Here is a 13,943-nt window from a genome sequence, read left to right as displayed (position 1 = left end):
ATGACATCAATTTCCAACCAAGATCTTTGCAAAAATCACATTTTTTTTAGAGAAATCACTAACATTGTAGGCTGTGCTTGCTTTGTAATAAAGTACATATATATATAATAACAGAACTTGAATACTAAACATGGGTCTCCTCCAAAGTTTTAAATTACAATAAACTTAAACTATAAGCTTGTACATACCTCAAGTCTAATTATAGCCATATCATCTATGTTTCTTGTATCTCTCTCTTTCTGAATGGCGTAGTAATGTTTGCCTGAGCAGAAGACAACCTTATTGACTTTTTCACCTTTGACCTTGAGATCCCCAAGTACAGGTTGGAAAGTAGTTCCTGGAGCCATTTCAGAGAGACTAGAAGTAGCTGCTGGCAAACGTAGTAATGTCTTTGGTGCAATAACAATAACTGGCTTTCGGTAATTACGTATCATCTGCAGATTTATGATAAATTTTATCAATAATAGAAATTATTTAAATGGAAATAATTTTGTTTATTTATTTTGAGAAATAAGCGTGTCGTTGTTGCTAGGTAATCTGTAATACTTGAATGAATATAGTTTCCACGCTATATGGTCACTCTGCATGCTTGCGTTTATTGAACCGGGCAACAGTAATCTACCACGCCACTATTTAACGGTCAAAATCACGTGCAACTTTCTCAGTTCAGTTGTTACTTACGACAATACAAGTTGAAAATCTTCCCACCCGCCACACCCCTTCACATTTTCAAAATGCCTAATAACTGTACATGTACATATTCAACTGTTCTATGTATATATATGTGTGTGTAATAAGAGGAATACTTTTATTGTATCAGAATTGCTGCTTCCAGTATATTTTTCAGGTTATCAAAATTTTCTTTTGATATCTGAGGACTTTGGTGTACTGAGGCTGGATGGAAGTGTGATCCTAACCCTGTTACCATGACATTTACCATGACACAACTGCTATAGAGGATTTGTGCAATTAAACGAACACTTAGTGTTTTAATTTAGGTGTTATGAACATAAGGTAACATTTGAGAATATTGGTATCGGAGATATCAGTGTACGGAGATATCACTATGTGTTGTAAACTCTTATTACATCAAGATGTTGTGTCAGTTCGATTTTGAATATTTTGTTCGCGGTGTCATAACAGGACTGTATACAGTGTGAATCTCAGTTTGACTCTTCCAGCCTCACCATATATGATAAGATTTATATTATTATATCATTTTAACACTTTAAAAATGTTGTGGCTACTTCTCTTAATCTGTCGCTCGAATTCTGTCGGCCGGAGGGTGATCGGGCGTCGGTTATTACAAATTAACTTTTTATACCGTTTTACATCATTTCTGTTTGGCGACATTTGTTAATTATCCGATTATGGACTTCCTTTCTTTCGCCGTTGGTATTCAGTTACTTTCCCGGCGGGAGATGGGTGTCTATGGTCGGAGAATTACGTCAATTGCAATGCATTTGGTTTGCATGTTACAGTGGTTCACTCTGGCGGTGGTTGACTGGAGTTGCTTATAGTCAGTTGCATTTGCTGCTTTGCGTTGCTGTTTTGCGTTCAGTATCAGTTACTTGCTTCGCTGACTGTTAATTGTATATGATGCCGTTTATCACTTTAATCGTAATTGACTCGTGTTGCTTCGGGTCACTAGGTCTGGCCCTTATAGTACTTGGTAAGACCTAGCTAGCTTTGCTGTTTTGCATAAGGCATCGGTATAGCGCATATTACCATACTGGCACCACTGATCCGGTTGTGTGATTGTTGTTCCTTTCTTCTTTATGTTGGTAGTGGTCTCCATTACATCCCGTAGAGAGGAGAGGCCTGCAATTACACAATTGGTTGGACTCTTCTGGTAAGGCGCTGGTGTGTCTTGGTTGCCATTAACCACAATGGTATCAGTTGGCTTGAGTTGCTTCAAGCCCTTGCATTGCATTACATTTTAAAGATTTTTTCTTAATGGTGTTGATTTGCCGGAGGCGCCCGGTCTCCTTTCGGTCGATGGAACCTATCCGTCGGTAGGAGCTTTAACCACTATCGACTGACATTCTCGAGCGGCCATTATATATGCCAACCTTTTTCTTTATATTATGTGAAATACAAATCATCTTCTATTTCCAATCATCTTCTATATTATATGAAATAAATATGTTATCATTATTAGATCAATAATAATTATTGAGAATGTTACACGTGTTTATCTTTATTTCGAGTAATCTTAAATAAAAAGAAAACTTCCTAAACTGACTAAAACATATTGAAATTGTATGCAATTTATTTAATGTAAAGAAATATTTGTGAAAAGTAATAAATATATTGTTCAAGTTTAAATGTTAACAAGTGGGTCATTATGATGGCTGCTCACACAAGTATCACAGCTTAAATATGTAACAATTTCAACAGAGTCATTCAAGAAATATTTATTTCAAATTACTTTGAGAACTGGCCTGTATATTCACAAGAATATTTCTAAGGTTTTCCAAAAAGCCATATAGGAAAACCTAGCATCACCTATCCAGAAGCCATTTTTTTACAAATAAAGATGACTTTTAAAAGTTTAGCAAAGGGTCACCGAAAGAACATTTCTATGAAAATATTTCAATATTCCACTGGTGGTTTAGAAGAAGATTGTTTTATTTTCATCACAAGTGGCCAATTCTTTACAAATGAAAATAACCTGAATATTCTTGGTAGATGGTCACAGAAAGAAAACTTCTGTTCAACTGTTTAAAAATCTGACTAAGTGGTTCAAGAAGAGATGTTGTTTGAATATTTTCTATGTTTAGCTCTGGCAGCCATGTTTTCTGATAATTGAACAAATTTGAACTTTTTTTAGGTAAAAGATAACCCAAGAAACTTTTGGGTGAAATTATTTAAAAATCAGGCAATCAGTTTGTGACAAAATAAATCAAAGGTTTCCCTACAAACATATAGGGAAAATGTCCACGCCCTCTGGTATCCATGTTTTTTCTAAGAATAAGATTTGATTTGAAAACTCATGTCAGAAGGTCATCCAACACATGTACACTGCAAACATGAACACAGACATTTTACAGTTCTAAAAAAAGTTTTTAAAACTAATAACATTTAAAGAGCATGCAAAAAACATGAAGAACAAAAGCTTTTGTGAAACATATATGCCTCCAATGTTGTCCTGCAAAAAGTAACTCTAAGTCTTCAGTCTGGTGTGACTTAGATCATTGACTCAAAAATAATAGAGATCATCTACTTTACAATAATTGTCTTAGGATCTAGTTATGGATAAGAATTGATTTATAGTCTTAAGCTATCAATATGACCTTAACCTTTAACATATTAACATTGAAAAATAATGGTCATCTATCTACCACAGAAATCATTTTCTGAAGTTTTACTATCCTAGGACAAAGCATTTTGCAGCTATTAAGCAGAAAACGCTTTCTGTGACCTTGACCTTTTAACCCCAAAACTATACGGGTCAACTAGTAACCACAAGAAATCATCCTATGGAGTTTAAATGCTGTAACCGTAACCATTCACTAGTTATTGTTTTGAAAACCATTTTCTGTCTCAGTGTCACTGTGATCTTGACATCTGACACAGTAATCTCAAAAACAATAGAGTTCATTCACTGACCTCAGACAATCATCCTATGAAAATAAAAAGGTACGTGTATATTTCCTGGAAGCACAGCAAACACAACCATATCCATCAAACAAGAGGACCATGATGGTCCTGAATCGCTCACCTCTTCCCACATGATCCAGTTTCGAGTATGACGTCGTTTTTTCTATTATTTGACATAGTGACCTAGTTTCTGAGCTCATGTGACCCAGTTTTGAACTTGACCTAGATATTATCAAGATAAAAATTCTGACCAATTTTCATGAAGATCCATTGAAAAATATGGTCTCTAGAGAGGTCACAAGGTTTTTCTATTATTTGACCTATTGACCTAGTTTTTTAAGGCACGTGACCCAGTTTCAAACTTGACCTAGATATCATCAATGTGAACATTCTGACCAATTTTCATGAAGATCCATTCAAGGGTATGGCCTCTAGAGAGGTCACAAGGTTTTTCTATTTCAAGACCTACTGACCTAGTTTTTGATCGCAGTTGACCCAGTTTCAAACTTGACCTAGACATCATCAAGATAAACATTCAGACCAACTTTCATACAGATCCATTGAAAAACATGGCCTCTAGAGAGGTCACAATGTTTTTTCATTATTTGACCTACTGACCTACTTTTTGATGGCACGTGACCCACTTTCGAACTTGACCTAGATATCATCAAGATGAACATTCTGACCAATTTTTATGGAGATCCATTCACAAGTATGGCCTCTAGAGAGGTCACAAGGTTTTTCTATTTTTAGACCTACTGGCCTAGTTTTTGACCGCACATGACCCTGTTTCGAACTTGACCTAGATATCATCAAGATGAACATTCAGACCAACTTTCATGAAGATCCATTGAAAAACATGGTCTTTAGAGAGGTCACAAGGTTTTTCTATTATTTGACCTACTGACCTAGTTTTTGAAGGCACGTGACCCAGTTTCAAACTTGACCTAGATATCATCAAGATGAACATTCAGACCAACTTTCATACAGATCCCATGAAAAATATGGCCTCTAGAGAGGTCACAAGGTTTTTCTATTATTTGACCTACTGACCTAGTTTTTGATGGCACGTGACCCAGTTTCGAATTTGACCTAGATATCATCAAGATGAACATTCAGACCAACTTTCATACAGATCCCATGAAAAATATGGCCTTCAGAGAGGTCACAAGGTTTTTCTATTATTTGACCTACTGACCTAGTTTTTGATGGCACGTGACCCAGTTTCGAACTTGACCTAGATATCATCAAGGTGAACGTTCTGACTAATTTTCATGAAGATCTTGTGAAATATATGGCCTCTAGAAAGGTCACAAGGTTTTTCTATTTTTAGACCTACTGACCTAGTTTTTGACCGCACGTGACCCAGTTTCGAACTTGACCTAGATATCATCAAGATGAACATTCAGACCAACTTTCATACAGATCCCATGAAAAATATGGCCTTTAGAGAGGTCACAAGGTCTTTCTATTATTTGACCTACTGACCTAGTTTTTGACCACATCCAGTTTCGAACTTGACCTAGATATCATCAAGGTGAACGTTCTGACCAACTTTCATGAAGATCTTGTGAAATATATGGCCTCTAGAGAGGTCATAAGGTTTTTCTATTTTTAGACCTACTGACCTAGTTTTTGAAGGCACGTGACCCAGTTTCGAACTTGACCTAGATATCATCAAGGTGAACATTCTGACCAATTTTCATGAAGATCCATTGAAAATTATGGCCTCTAGAGAGGTCACAAGGTTTTTCTATTTTTAGACCTACTGACCCAGTTTCGAACTTGGCCTAGAATTTACCAAGATGAACATTCTGACCCATTTTCATAAAGATCCCATGAAAAATGTGACCTCTAGAGATGTCACAAGGAAAAGTTTACGCACGGACGACGGACACTGCGCGACCACAAAAGCTCACCTTGTCACTTTGTGACAGGTGAGCTAAAAATAGGCCCGCAACAAATAGAAGCTGTGGTGTTATGATACTGCAGACAAGTTGCTTAAAAATCCATGATGATATCAATGTTAGCTTATGTGCTCCTAGTTATTGCTCAGCAACCAAATTGTCTACTAACAGACCGACAGTCTGGCCAACATGACAATACAGCCATAATATACTAAGCAGACTCACCTGTCTCCTGAGGAGATGGAAATACTGAGCTGGTGTGGTGGGGTTCAGGATCTGAATATTTATATCGTCTCCATCCACAGACGTTTCACTGCTGTCACAACCTTGTAGAAACCTCTCAATGCGACACGAGGAATGTTCTGGGCCCGCACCGTCCATACCATGGGGTAATAACATTACAAGGCCTGTCTGAAGTAACCATTTATCTGAAGAAACATTATTAATTACCAGTATAAGTTCATTATCATTATGCAACAAAACTCACGATTTATGATTTGTTCTTTGCCATAAGATTGGAGTAATGTTTGATTTAAGAATGCTCAGCTGTAGTTATACAAGCTGTAACAAATATAGATAGCAAAGAAACTGGATAAGCATTCAGAATATAACAAGTTACTTAATTTTTTTTTACCTTACATGTAACATTAGGTTGATACATATTTCTGCAGTCACCTGTTGAATTCCATTAAAGTCCTACTTAATTAAATTTTATCATGTAAAATGTATTTATAGAGTCTTGAGTGTTTTGTTGTTTTCAAATTATAAACTGCTTTAACTTCCTTGACCATGTGTTGTGACATTTCCAGCCTAAATTAAATCCCAACCCTTGTTTTTCTATTATCTAACTTTAAGCAAAGTTTCATTTCAATTATCAAATCAAAATATAAAGAGTGACAGCAACCTTGAACCACCTCCAGCGGCCTCAAATACAATCTCAATAAAGGTATCCACATAAGTTTACTATATGCCAAGTTTGGTAATGATATAAATTTAAACTAAAGCTCCTGACTGCAAACCCAGTTTAATGCCACCAACCCTTATGCCATTCCCCAATCTTACAACAATAATTTTAAAGAATAACTAGGAACATAGAAATATCATGAAAACTAGGTTTTCAGCCATCAAGTTCTGTTAAAGAAATAATCATGTTCTATTATACATATTTGACAGCATCCAATCATGCTATTCAGAAGTACAGATACAACAAGCATAGATGTTTCATTGCCATATGTCATTCCTGGCTCAAGTCATTAGTTATTAACTATGTTTTCTACCTTTAAAAACAGTGATCTTCAACCTAGTGACACTATAATGCACTCCTATCTTGAGTTATTGAGTGAAAACTAGTCTGATGCCGCCCACCCAATGACATTTGCCAATCTAATAACCAGGTTTTTTTAACAGCACCTGTTTATAAACATCTTACTTTCTCCACTTGTGACATATGTATCTATGATAGGCTGGGCCCCATTGAAGAAATCCCCAAATTGCGCCTCCCAGATGACAAGAGAACGTGGATTGTCAATGCTCATTCCATACTCAAATCCCAAAACAGCCTCTTCTGACAGGGCACTGTTTGCTACCTGAATGTTAATTTAAATTTTTCAATTGAACAAAACAGAAACATTATAATTGAAACACAACAGTAAAAAGAATTTCATTTCTTGGGATAAAATTCAAAAACTCCTTCCTTCATTTACACCTATCTGCACTGTATGGATTCAAAATACATCTGAATAAATTACATTAGAAAATAAAGGATTATGACTCACAAGAATACATGAGCCACGCCATGAGAAAACCAACATAGTGGCTTTGCGACCAGCATGGATCCAGACCAGTCTGGTCAGGATCCATGCTGTTCGCTAATAGTTTCTCTAATTGCAATAGGCTTTGAAAGCGAACAGCATGGGTCCTGACCAGACTGCGCAGATGTGCAGGCTGGTCAGGATCCATGCTGGTCTCAAACGCACTATGTTGGTTTTCTCATGGCACGGCCCAATTATACACTGTGAAATCATTTAATTCATTGGCAAAAAAATTTCACAGTTTACGAGGAGCTTAAACTTACTGATTTCACAGATTAGAGAAAAAGGAACTGTCTTTATTCATTGATATTAAGCTGAATGGCTTGAAACAACTAGAAAATCCACAAAAAAAGAGTCTCCCATAAATTTTAATGATGTTACAGTACACTATACATATTATACATTTTACAAATGTGTATATGCTAAAGTGACTTACCTTAAAATAACCTTGTCAATCTAGAGATGTGTGGTTAAGAAGAACATATTTCCTCTGAAACTTGTACTGAAACTTAAAGGGGAATATGCAACATTTGGCAACATTTCTTATTAGAAAGAACTAGGTAAAACATAAACACTTACGAAAAAAGTATCAAAATCGGACTACAAACAAAAAAGATATAGCCGTTTGAATAGCATCTATGTACTCAAATGGCAGCAATTTTGGGCACAGTGACATCATCATTCTTTCATTATATGGGCATTATCATATATGGAAAATCTGTGAATAATAACTAAAAGAAACATATTATGTGGGCCATAATATGATTTGAACCTTAGCATGTGTTTAAAAATGTATATCTTAAATCTAAGCAATATTTTTAATTGTATTTAACATGATTTTGCCATAAATTCTATATTTGGTAATGCCCACATAAGGAAAGGACGATGATGTCACTGTGCCCAAAATGGCTGCCGTTTAATTAATTGATAATATTTAGATTGCCGTATCTTTTCTGTTTGTTGTCCGATTTTCATAATTTTTTTGCCATTTTATAGTTTTCATTAAATTCTTTCTAAATATATACATTGTCAAATGTTGAATATTCCCCTTTAAGGTACCCAACCACAACTACATGTAGTATGCAAAAGGCACTTACCTCAAGATAACCTTGTCCATCTAGCGACATGTGATTAAGAGGTACATATATTTCATCTGTAACTTGGTCCACCAGCATGGCATGTCTGTGACTGAAGGTACCCCTTCCAACATCCTGACCACTAATTCGTACATTAAACCCTAAACATTGATCAAAATGTAACAATGAAACAAAACACAAAGAGCACTACCAGCTTTAAACATAGCGGATAACAAAGCATTTATATGGCACTTTACTTCTGGAAAGCAGAAGAAATTATCAGAGAGAGCTTCACAGAATCAAATACTTTTTGTTGGAGGAGTTGCCACTTCCATGGACAAACTGTTCTCATAACCTTGTTGAACCAAGAGTAAGTTTCTAGTCAAGTTAGGTATATTATAGTTTTTGTGTCTGTTAAGATAGCACCCATTCTCTATTCAATAATTCAGAGTTTGTCCCTTTCCATCATCTACAAGACTTGGTGTAAATATATGTGGAAAATAATAAAAAGCTTATATATATATATATATATATATATATATATATATATATATATATACACAACAAAAGCTGGGCTTGACTTTTTGTATCTCTCCACTTAATGCCTGTACTAGGTTTCGTACAAAAACTTTACCAAAACATTTTAAGCTGAAAATGGGGCATAATTTTGTGATAACGTAAGCTAGAGTAAAGTAATTTGCCACTTGGGGTCATCTCATGATGCCAAAGACATGTATGAAGTGAGAAAGCATTTAGCCTGGTAGTTTTTGAGAAACCTATTTATACAAAACTTTACCCTGAAATTCTAAATTAAAAAGGGACGTAATTTTGACAAAATAAAAGTATGAGCTGTGTAACTTGTCTTGGGAGGTCATCTTATGATGCTAAAGACATGAGTGAAGCTTAAAAGCAGTGGACCAAGTAGTTTCTGAGAAACATGCTTACATGCAAAATTTTAGCCTGGAATTCTAGGTTAAACAAGAGGACCATGATGGTCCTGAATCGCTCACCTCTTCCCACATGATCCAGTTTTGAGTATGACGTCGTTTTTTCTATTATTTGACATAGTGACCTAGTTTTTGAGCTCATGTGACCCAGTTTTGAACTTGACCTAGATATTATCAAGATAAAAATTCTGACCAATTTTCATGAAGATCCATTGAAAAATATGGTCTCTAGAGAGGTCACAAGGTTTTTCTATTATTTGACCTATTGACCTAGTTTTTTAAGGCACGTGACCCAGTTTCAAACTTGAACTAGATATCATCAAGGTGAACATTCTGACCAATTTTCATGAAGATCCATTCAAGGGTATGGCCTCTAGAGAGGTCACAAGGTTTTTCTATTTCAAGACCTACTGACCTAGTTTTTGATCGCAGTTGACCCAGTTTCAAACTTGACCTAGATATCATCAAGATAAACATTCAGACCAACTTTCATACAGATCCCATGAAAAATATGGCCTCTAGAGAGGTCACAACGTTCTTTCATTATTTGACCTACTGACCTAGTTTTTGATGACACGTGACCCACTTTCGAACTTGACCTAGATATCATCAAGATGAACATTCTGACCAATTTTTATGCAGATCCATTCACAAGTATGGCCTCTAGAGAGGTCACAAGGTTTTTCTATTTTTAGACCTACTGACCTAGTTTTTGACCGCACATGACCCTGTTTCGAACTTGACCTAGATAGCATCAAGATGAACATTCAGACCAATTTTCATGAAGATCCATTGAAAAATATGGCCTTTAGAGAGGTCACAAGGTTTTTCTATTATTTGACCTACTGACCTAGTTTTTGATGGCAAGTGACCCAGTTTCGAACTTGACCTAGATATCATCAAGATAAACATTCAGACCAACTTTCATACAGATCCCATGGAAAATATGGCCTCTAGAGAGGTCATAAGGTTTTTCTATTATTTGACCTACTGACCTAGTTTTTGAGGGCATGTGACCCACTTTCAAACCTGACCTAGATATCATCAAGGTGAACATTCTGACCAATTTTTATGAAGATTTCATGAAATATATGGCCTCTAGAGAGGTCGCAAGGTTTTTCTATTTTTAGACCTACTGACCTAGTTTTGGACCGCACATGACCCAGTTTCAAACTTGACCTAGATATCATCAAGATGAACATTCAGACCAACTTTCATACAGATCCCATGAAAAATATGGCCTTTAAAGAGGTCACAAGGTTTTCCTATTATTTGACCTACTGACCTAGTTTTTGATGGCACGTGACCCAGTTTCGAACTTGACCTAGATATCATCAAGATGAACGTTCTGACCAATTTTCATGAAGATCTTGTGAAATATATGGCCTCTAAAAAGGTCACAAGGTTTTTCTATTTTTAGACCTACTGACCTAGTTTTTGACCGCACGTGACCCAGTTTCGAACTTGACCTAGATATCATCAAGATGAACATTCAGACCAACTTTCATACAGATCCCACGAAAAATATGGCCTTTAGAGAGGTCACAAGGTTTTTCTATTATTTGACCTACTGACCTAGTTTTTGAAGGCACGTGACCCAGTTTCGAATTTGACCTAGATATCATCAAGGTGAACGTTCTGACCAATTTTCATGAAGATCTTGTGAAATATATGGCCTCTAGAGAGGTCACAAGGTTTTTCTATTTTTAGACCTACTGACCTAGTTTCTGAAGGCACGTGACCCAGTTTCGAACTTGACCTAGATATTATCAAGGTGAACATTCTGACCAATTTTCATGAAGATCCATTGAAAATTATGGCCTCTAGAGAGGTCACAAGGTTTTTCTATTTTTAGACCTACTGACCTAGTTTTTGAAAGCACGTGACCCAGTTTCGAACTTGACCTAGAATTTACCAAGATGAACATTCTGACCCATTTTCATAAAGATCCCATGAAAAATGTGACCTCTAGAGATGTCACAAGCAAAAGTTTATGCACGGACGGACGCATGCACGGACGCACAGACGACGGACGCTGCGCGATCACAAAAGCTCACCTTGTCACTTTGTGACAGGTGAGCTAAAAAGGAATTAATTTAGCTAAAGTTATGTAACTGGCTCTGGGAGGTCCATTTATGATGTTGAAGACATGTGAGAAGTATGAAGCATTTGGCTAAGTAGCTGTTGAGAAACCTGCTTACATGCAAAACTTTTGTTATGTGGACGCTGATGCCATTGTGACAAAAGGGTGATTTCAAAAGCTGTAATATTTTTTTTTTAAATAAAGGTACATACACAGTTCTTTTTTTTCAAATTACATAAGAAAAGTTGACAAAACATGAAATATATTGAGAGAACCATTGATGACCCTATACATGTATATTGATCACTCTGGTACCCGAGTTTCACAGTCGAAACTGCTCCCCCTATCCCCTTCACCAGTAGCCATGTTCTTGACAAACTAAGGTGGCTTTAACATTTTTAGTAGATGGTCACCCAAGCAATATTTCTGTGATATTATTTTAAAATCCAACTTGTGGTTTTGGAGGAGAAAATGTTTGAAGATTTTTTTCTATTTCAGCTCTGGCTTAAACAACCCCTTGGTAAATGTTCAACCAAACTTTTAGCTCATGTGGCCTGCCATAACATTTGTCAAATCAGAATAAATCAAATATTTGGTAATGGGTCATCCAAGAAAAAATTCTATGAAATTATTTCAAGATTGGGCAAGCAGTTTCTGACAAGATGACTTTTAAATATTGTTCTTTCCATTGCCCTGTCTACCATAGTACAGAACAGAACACACTTTGTAGAGCCACTGTGTAATAGGACCAACAAAAAAACATTTCTGGCAAGTTGATTGTAACTGGCTGCCTAGTTTATGAGGAGATGCTGTCAGAAGAAAACTGTGAACAAACAACAAGGATGGACAGATGCCGAGTTATCACAATAATCATGCTTTGTGTGAGCTAAAAATGTTCAAGATGCAGAACTTGCCTTGTTGCATCAAGGAACCAAATGCTAGTGCTTCTGCTACAGCCCACTCCAGGCCGACTCCCTCAGTCAGCTTTTGTATACGTCGCTCACAATGATGCTTACCTACTGTAGGATGAACATTCTAGGGAAAGAAATTATACTCATATTACCATTCACACTATGACTACAGTTAGTTACTTTTTTGTTCTGGACTCTGTTGAAATACTTTCAAATGTACTTCTAAAGTACATCTTTTAAATCTTTTAAAAAATATTTCATTTAAAAAAAAAACTGTATCTAAAGATAAACACTACCGACTCAAGCATTGATAGCTGGAGCACCAGTTGTTTTTCTTATATTTTCTTTTTCGGGATCTTTCAAAACTATTGATAACTCAAGTACTTTACTCTCATGATGCTGAGCCATTGGTGTTTAACTGTAGTTTAAATACCGGTAGTACATTTTTTCTAATTTACATTTTGTACAAAGGAAAGAAGACAGACTTACAAAATCAGCTGGCAACATTACTGACTGAGCACCAACATATTTGAGAGTATCTACATTTACACCAGTATCCCACATAGTTATTTCCCCTGGTGCCTGGCGATACCCACTCCATTGTCGCTGCAGGTCATACGGCTAAAATAAATGAAAGAATTGACCAACTCTCTGGTGTATTGAGGTATGGTACAGTGCAGTACAGTGCCATATGGTGCAGAGGAGAATATGAAGTACAGTCCTGTAATGTGTTGGACTGTATTGTGAGGTATATGCAGTGGTGTACAGTCCTGTATGGTGTGGTGCAGTATGGTGCAGTGGTGTACAGAGCCGAAAAGTCCTGTATGGTGTGGTGAGATATGGTGCAGTGGTGTACAGAGCCTAAAAGTCCTGTATGGTTTGGTGAGGTATGGTGCAGAGGTGTACAGAGCCAAAAAGTCCCATATGGTGTGGTGAGGAATGGTGCAGCGGTGTACAGAGCCGAAAAGTCCTGTATGGTGTGGTGAGGTTTAGTGCAGTGGTGTACAGAGCCGAAAAAAAAACTGTATGGTGTGGTGAGGTGTGGTGCAGTGGTGTACAGAGCTGAAAAGTCCTGTATGGTGTGGTGAGGTGTGGTGCAGTGGTGTACAGAGCCGGAAAGTCCTGTATGGTGTGGTGCAGTGGTGTACAGAGCTTGAAAGTCCTGTATGGTGTGGTGAGGTGTGGTGCAGTTGTGTACAGAGTTGGAAAGTCCTGTATGGTGTGTTGAGGTGTGGTGCAGTGGTGTACAGAGCCGGAAAGTCCTATATGGTGTGGTGAGGTGTGGTGCAGTTGTGTACAGAGCCGGGAAGTCCTGCATGGTGTGTTGAGCTGTGGTGCAGTGGTGTACAGAGCTGGAAAGTCCTGTATGGTGTGGTGAGGTGTGGTGCAGTTGTGTACAGAGCCGGGAAGTCCTGTATGGTGTGTTGAGCTGTGGTGCAGTGGTGTACAGAGCTGGAAAGTCCTGTATGGTGTGGTGAGGTGTGGTGCAGCTGTGTACAGAGCCGGGAAGTCCTGTATGGTGTGGTGAGGTGTGGTGCAGTTGTGTACAGAGCCGGGAAGTCCTGTATGGTGTGTTGAGGTGTGGTGCAGTGGTGTACAGAGCCG

The 13,943-nt window shown here is 37.2% G+C and overlaps 1 protein-coding gene across 1 annotated transcript in view; it reads right to left on the bottom strand.

Annotated features, from left to right (window-relative positions):
* LOC128559024 (2-oxoadipate dehydrogenase complex component E1-like) overlaps positions 1 to 13,943 on the bottom strand; it is an 82,318-nt gene that overhangs the window by 52,937 nt on the left and 15,438 nt on the right. The window contains exons 5-10 of the mRNA XM_053549880.1: positions 12,828 to 12,959; positions 12,342 to 12,462; positions 8,419 to 8,558; positions 6,940 to 7,096; positions 5,736 to 5,938; positions 189 to 434 (exon numbers count right to left, since the gene is read on the bottom strand). Of these exons, the coding sequence (XP_053405855.1) occupies positions 189 to 434; positions 5,736 to 5,938; positions 6,940 to 7,096; positions 8,419 to 8,558; positions 12,342 to 12,462; positions 12,828 to 12,959 (999 nt within the window). The remainder of the gene's footprint in view (positions 1 to 188; positions 435 to 5,735; positions 5,939 to 6,939; positions 7,097 to 8,418; positions 8,559 to 12,341; positions 12,463 to 12,827; positions 12,960 to 13,943) is intronic.

The sequence above is a fragment of the Mercenaria mercenaria genome, chromosome 1 (assembly GCF_021730395.1).
Source record: "Mercenaria mercenaria strain notata chromosome 1, MADL_Memer_1, whole genome shotgun sequence".
NCBI lineage: Eukaryota > Metazoa > Mollusca > Bivalvia > Venerida > Veneridae > Mercenaria > Mercenaria mercenaria.
This window is presented reverse-complemented; position numbering and strand designations above follow the sequence as displayed.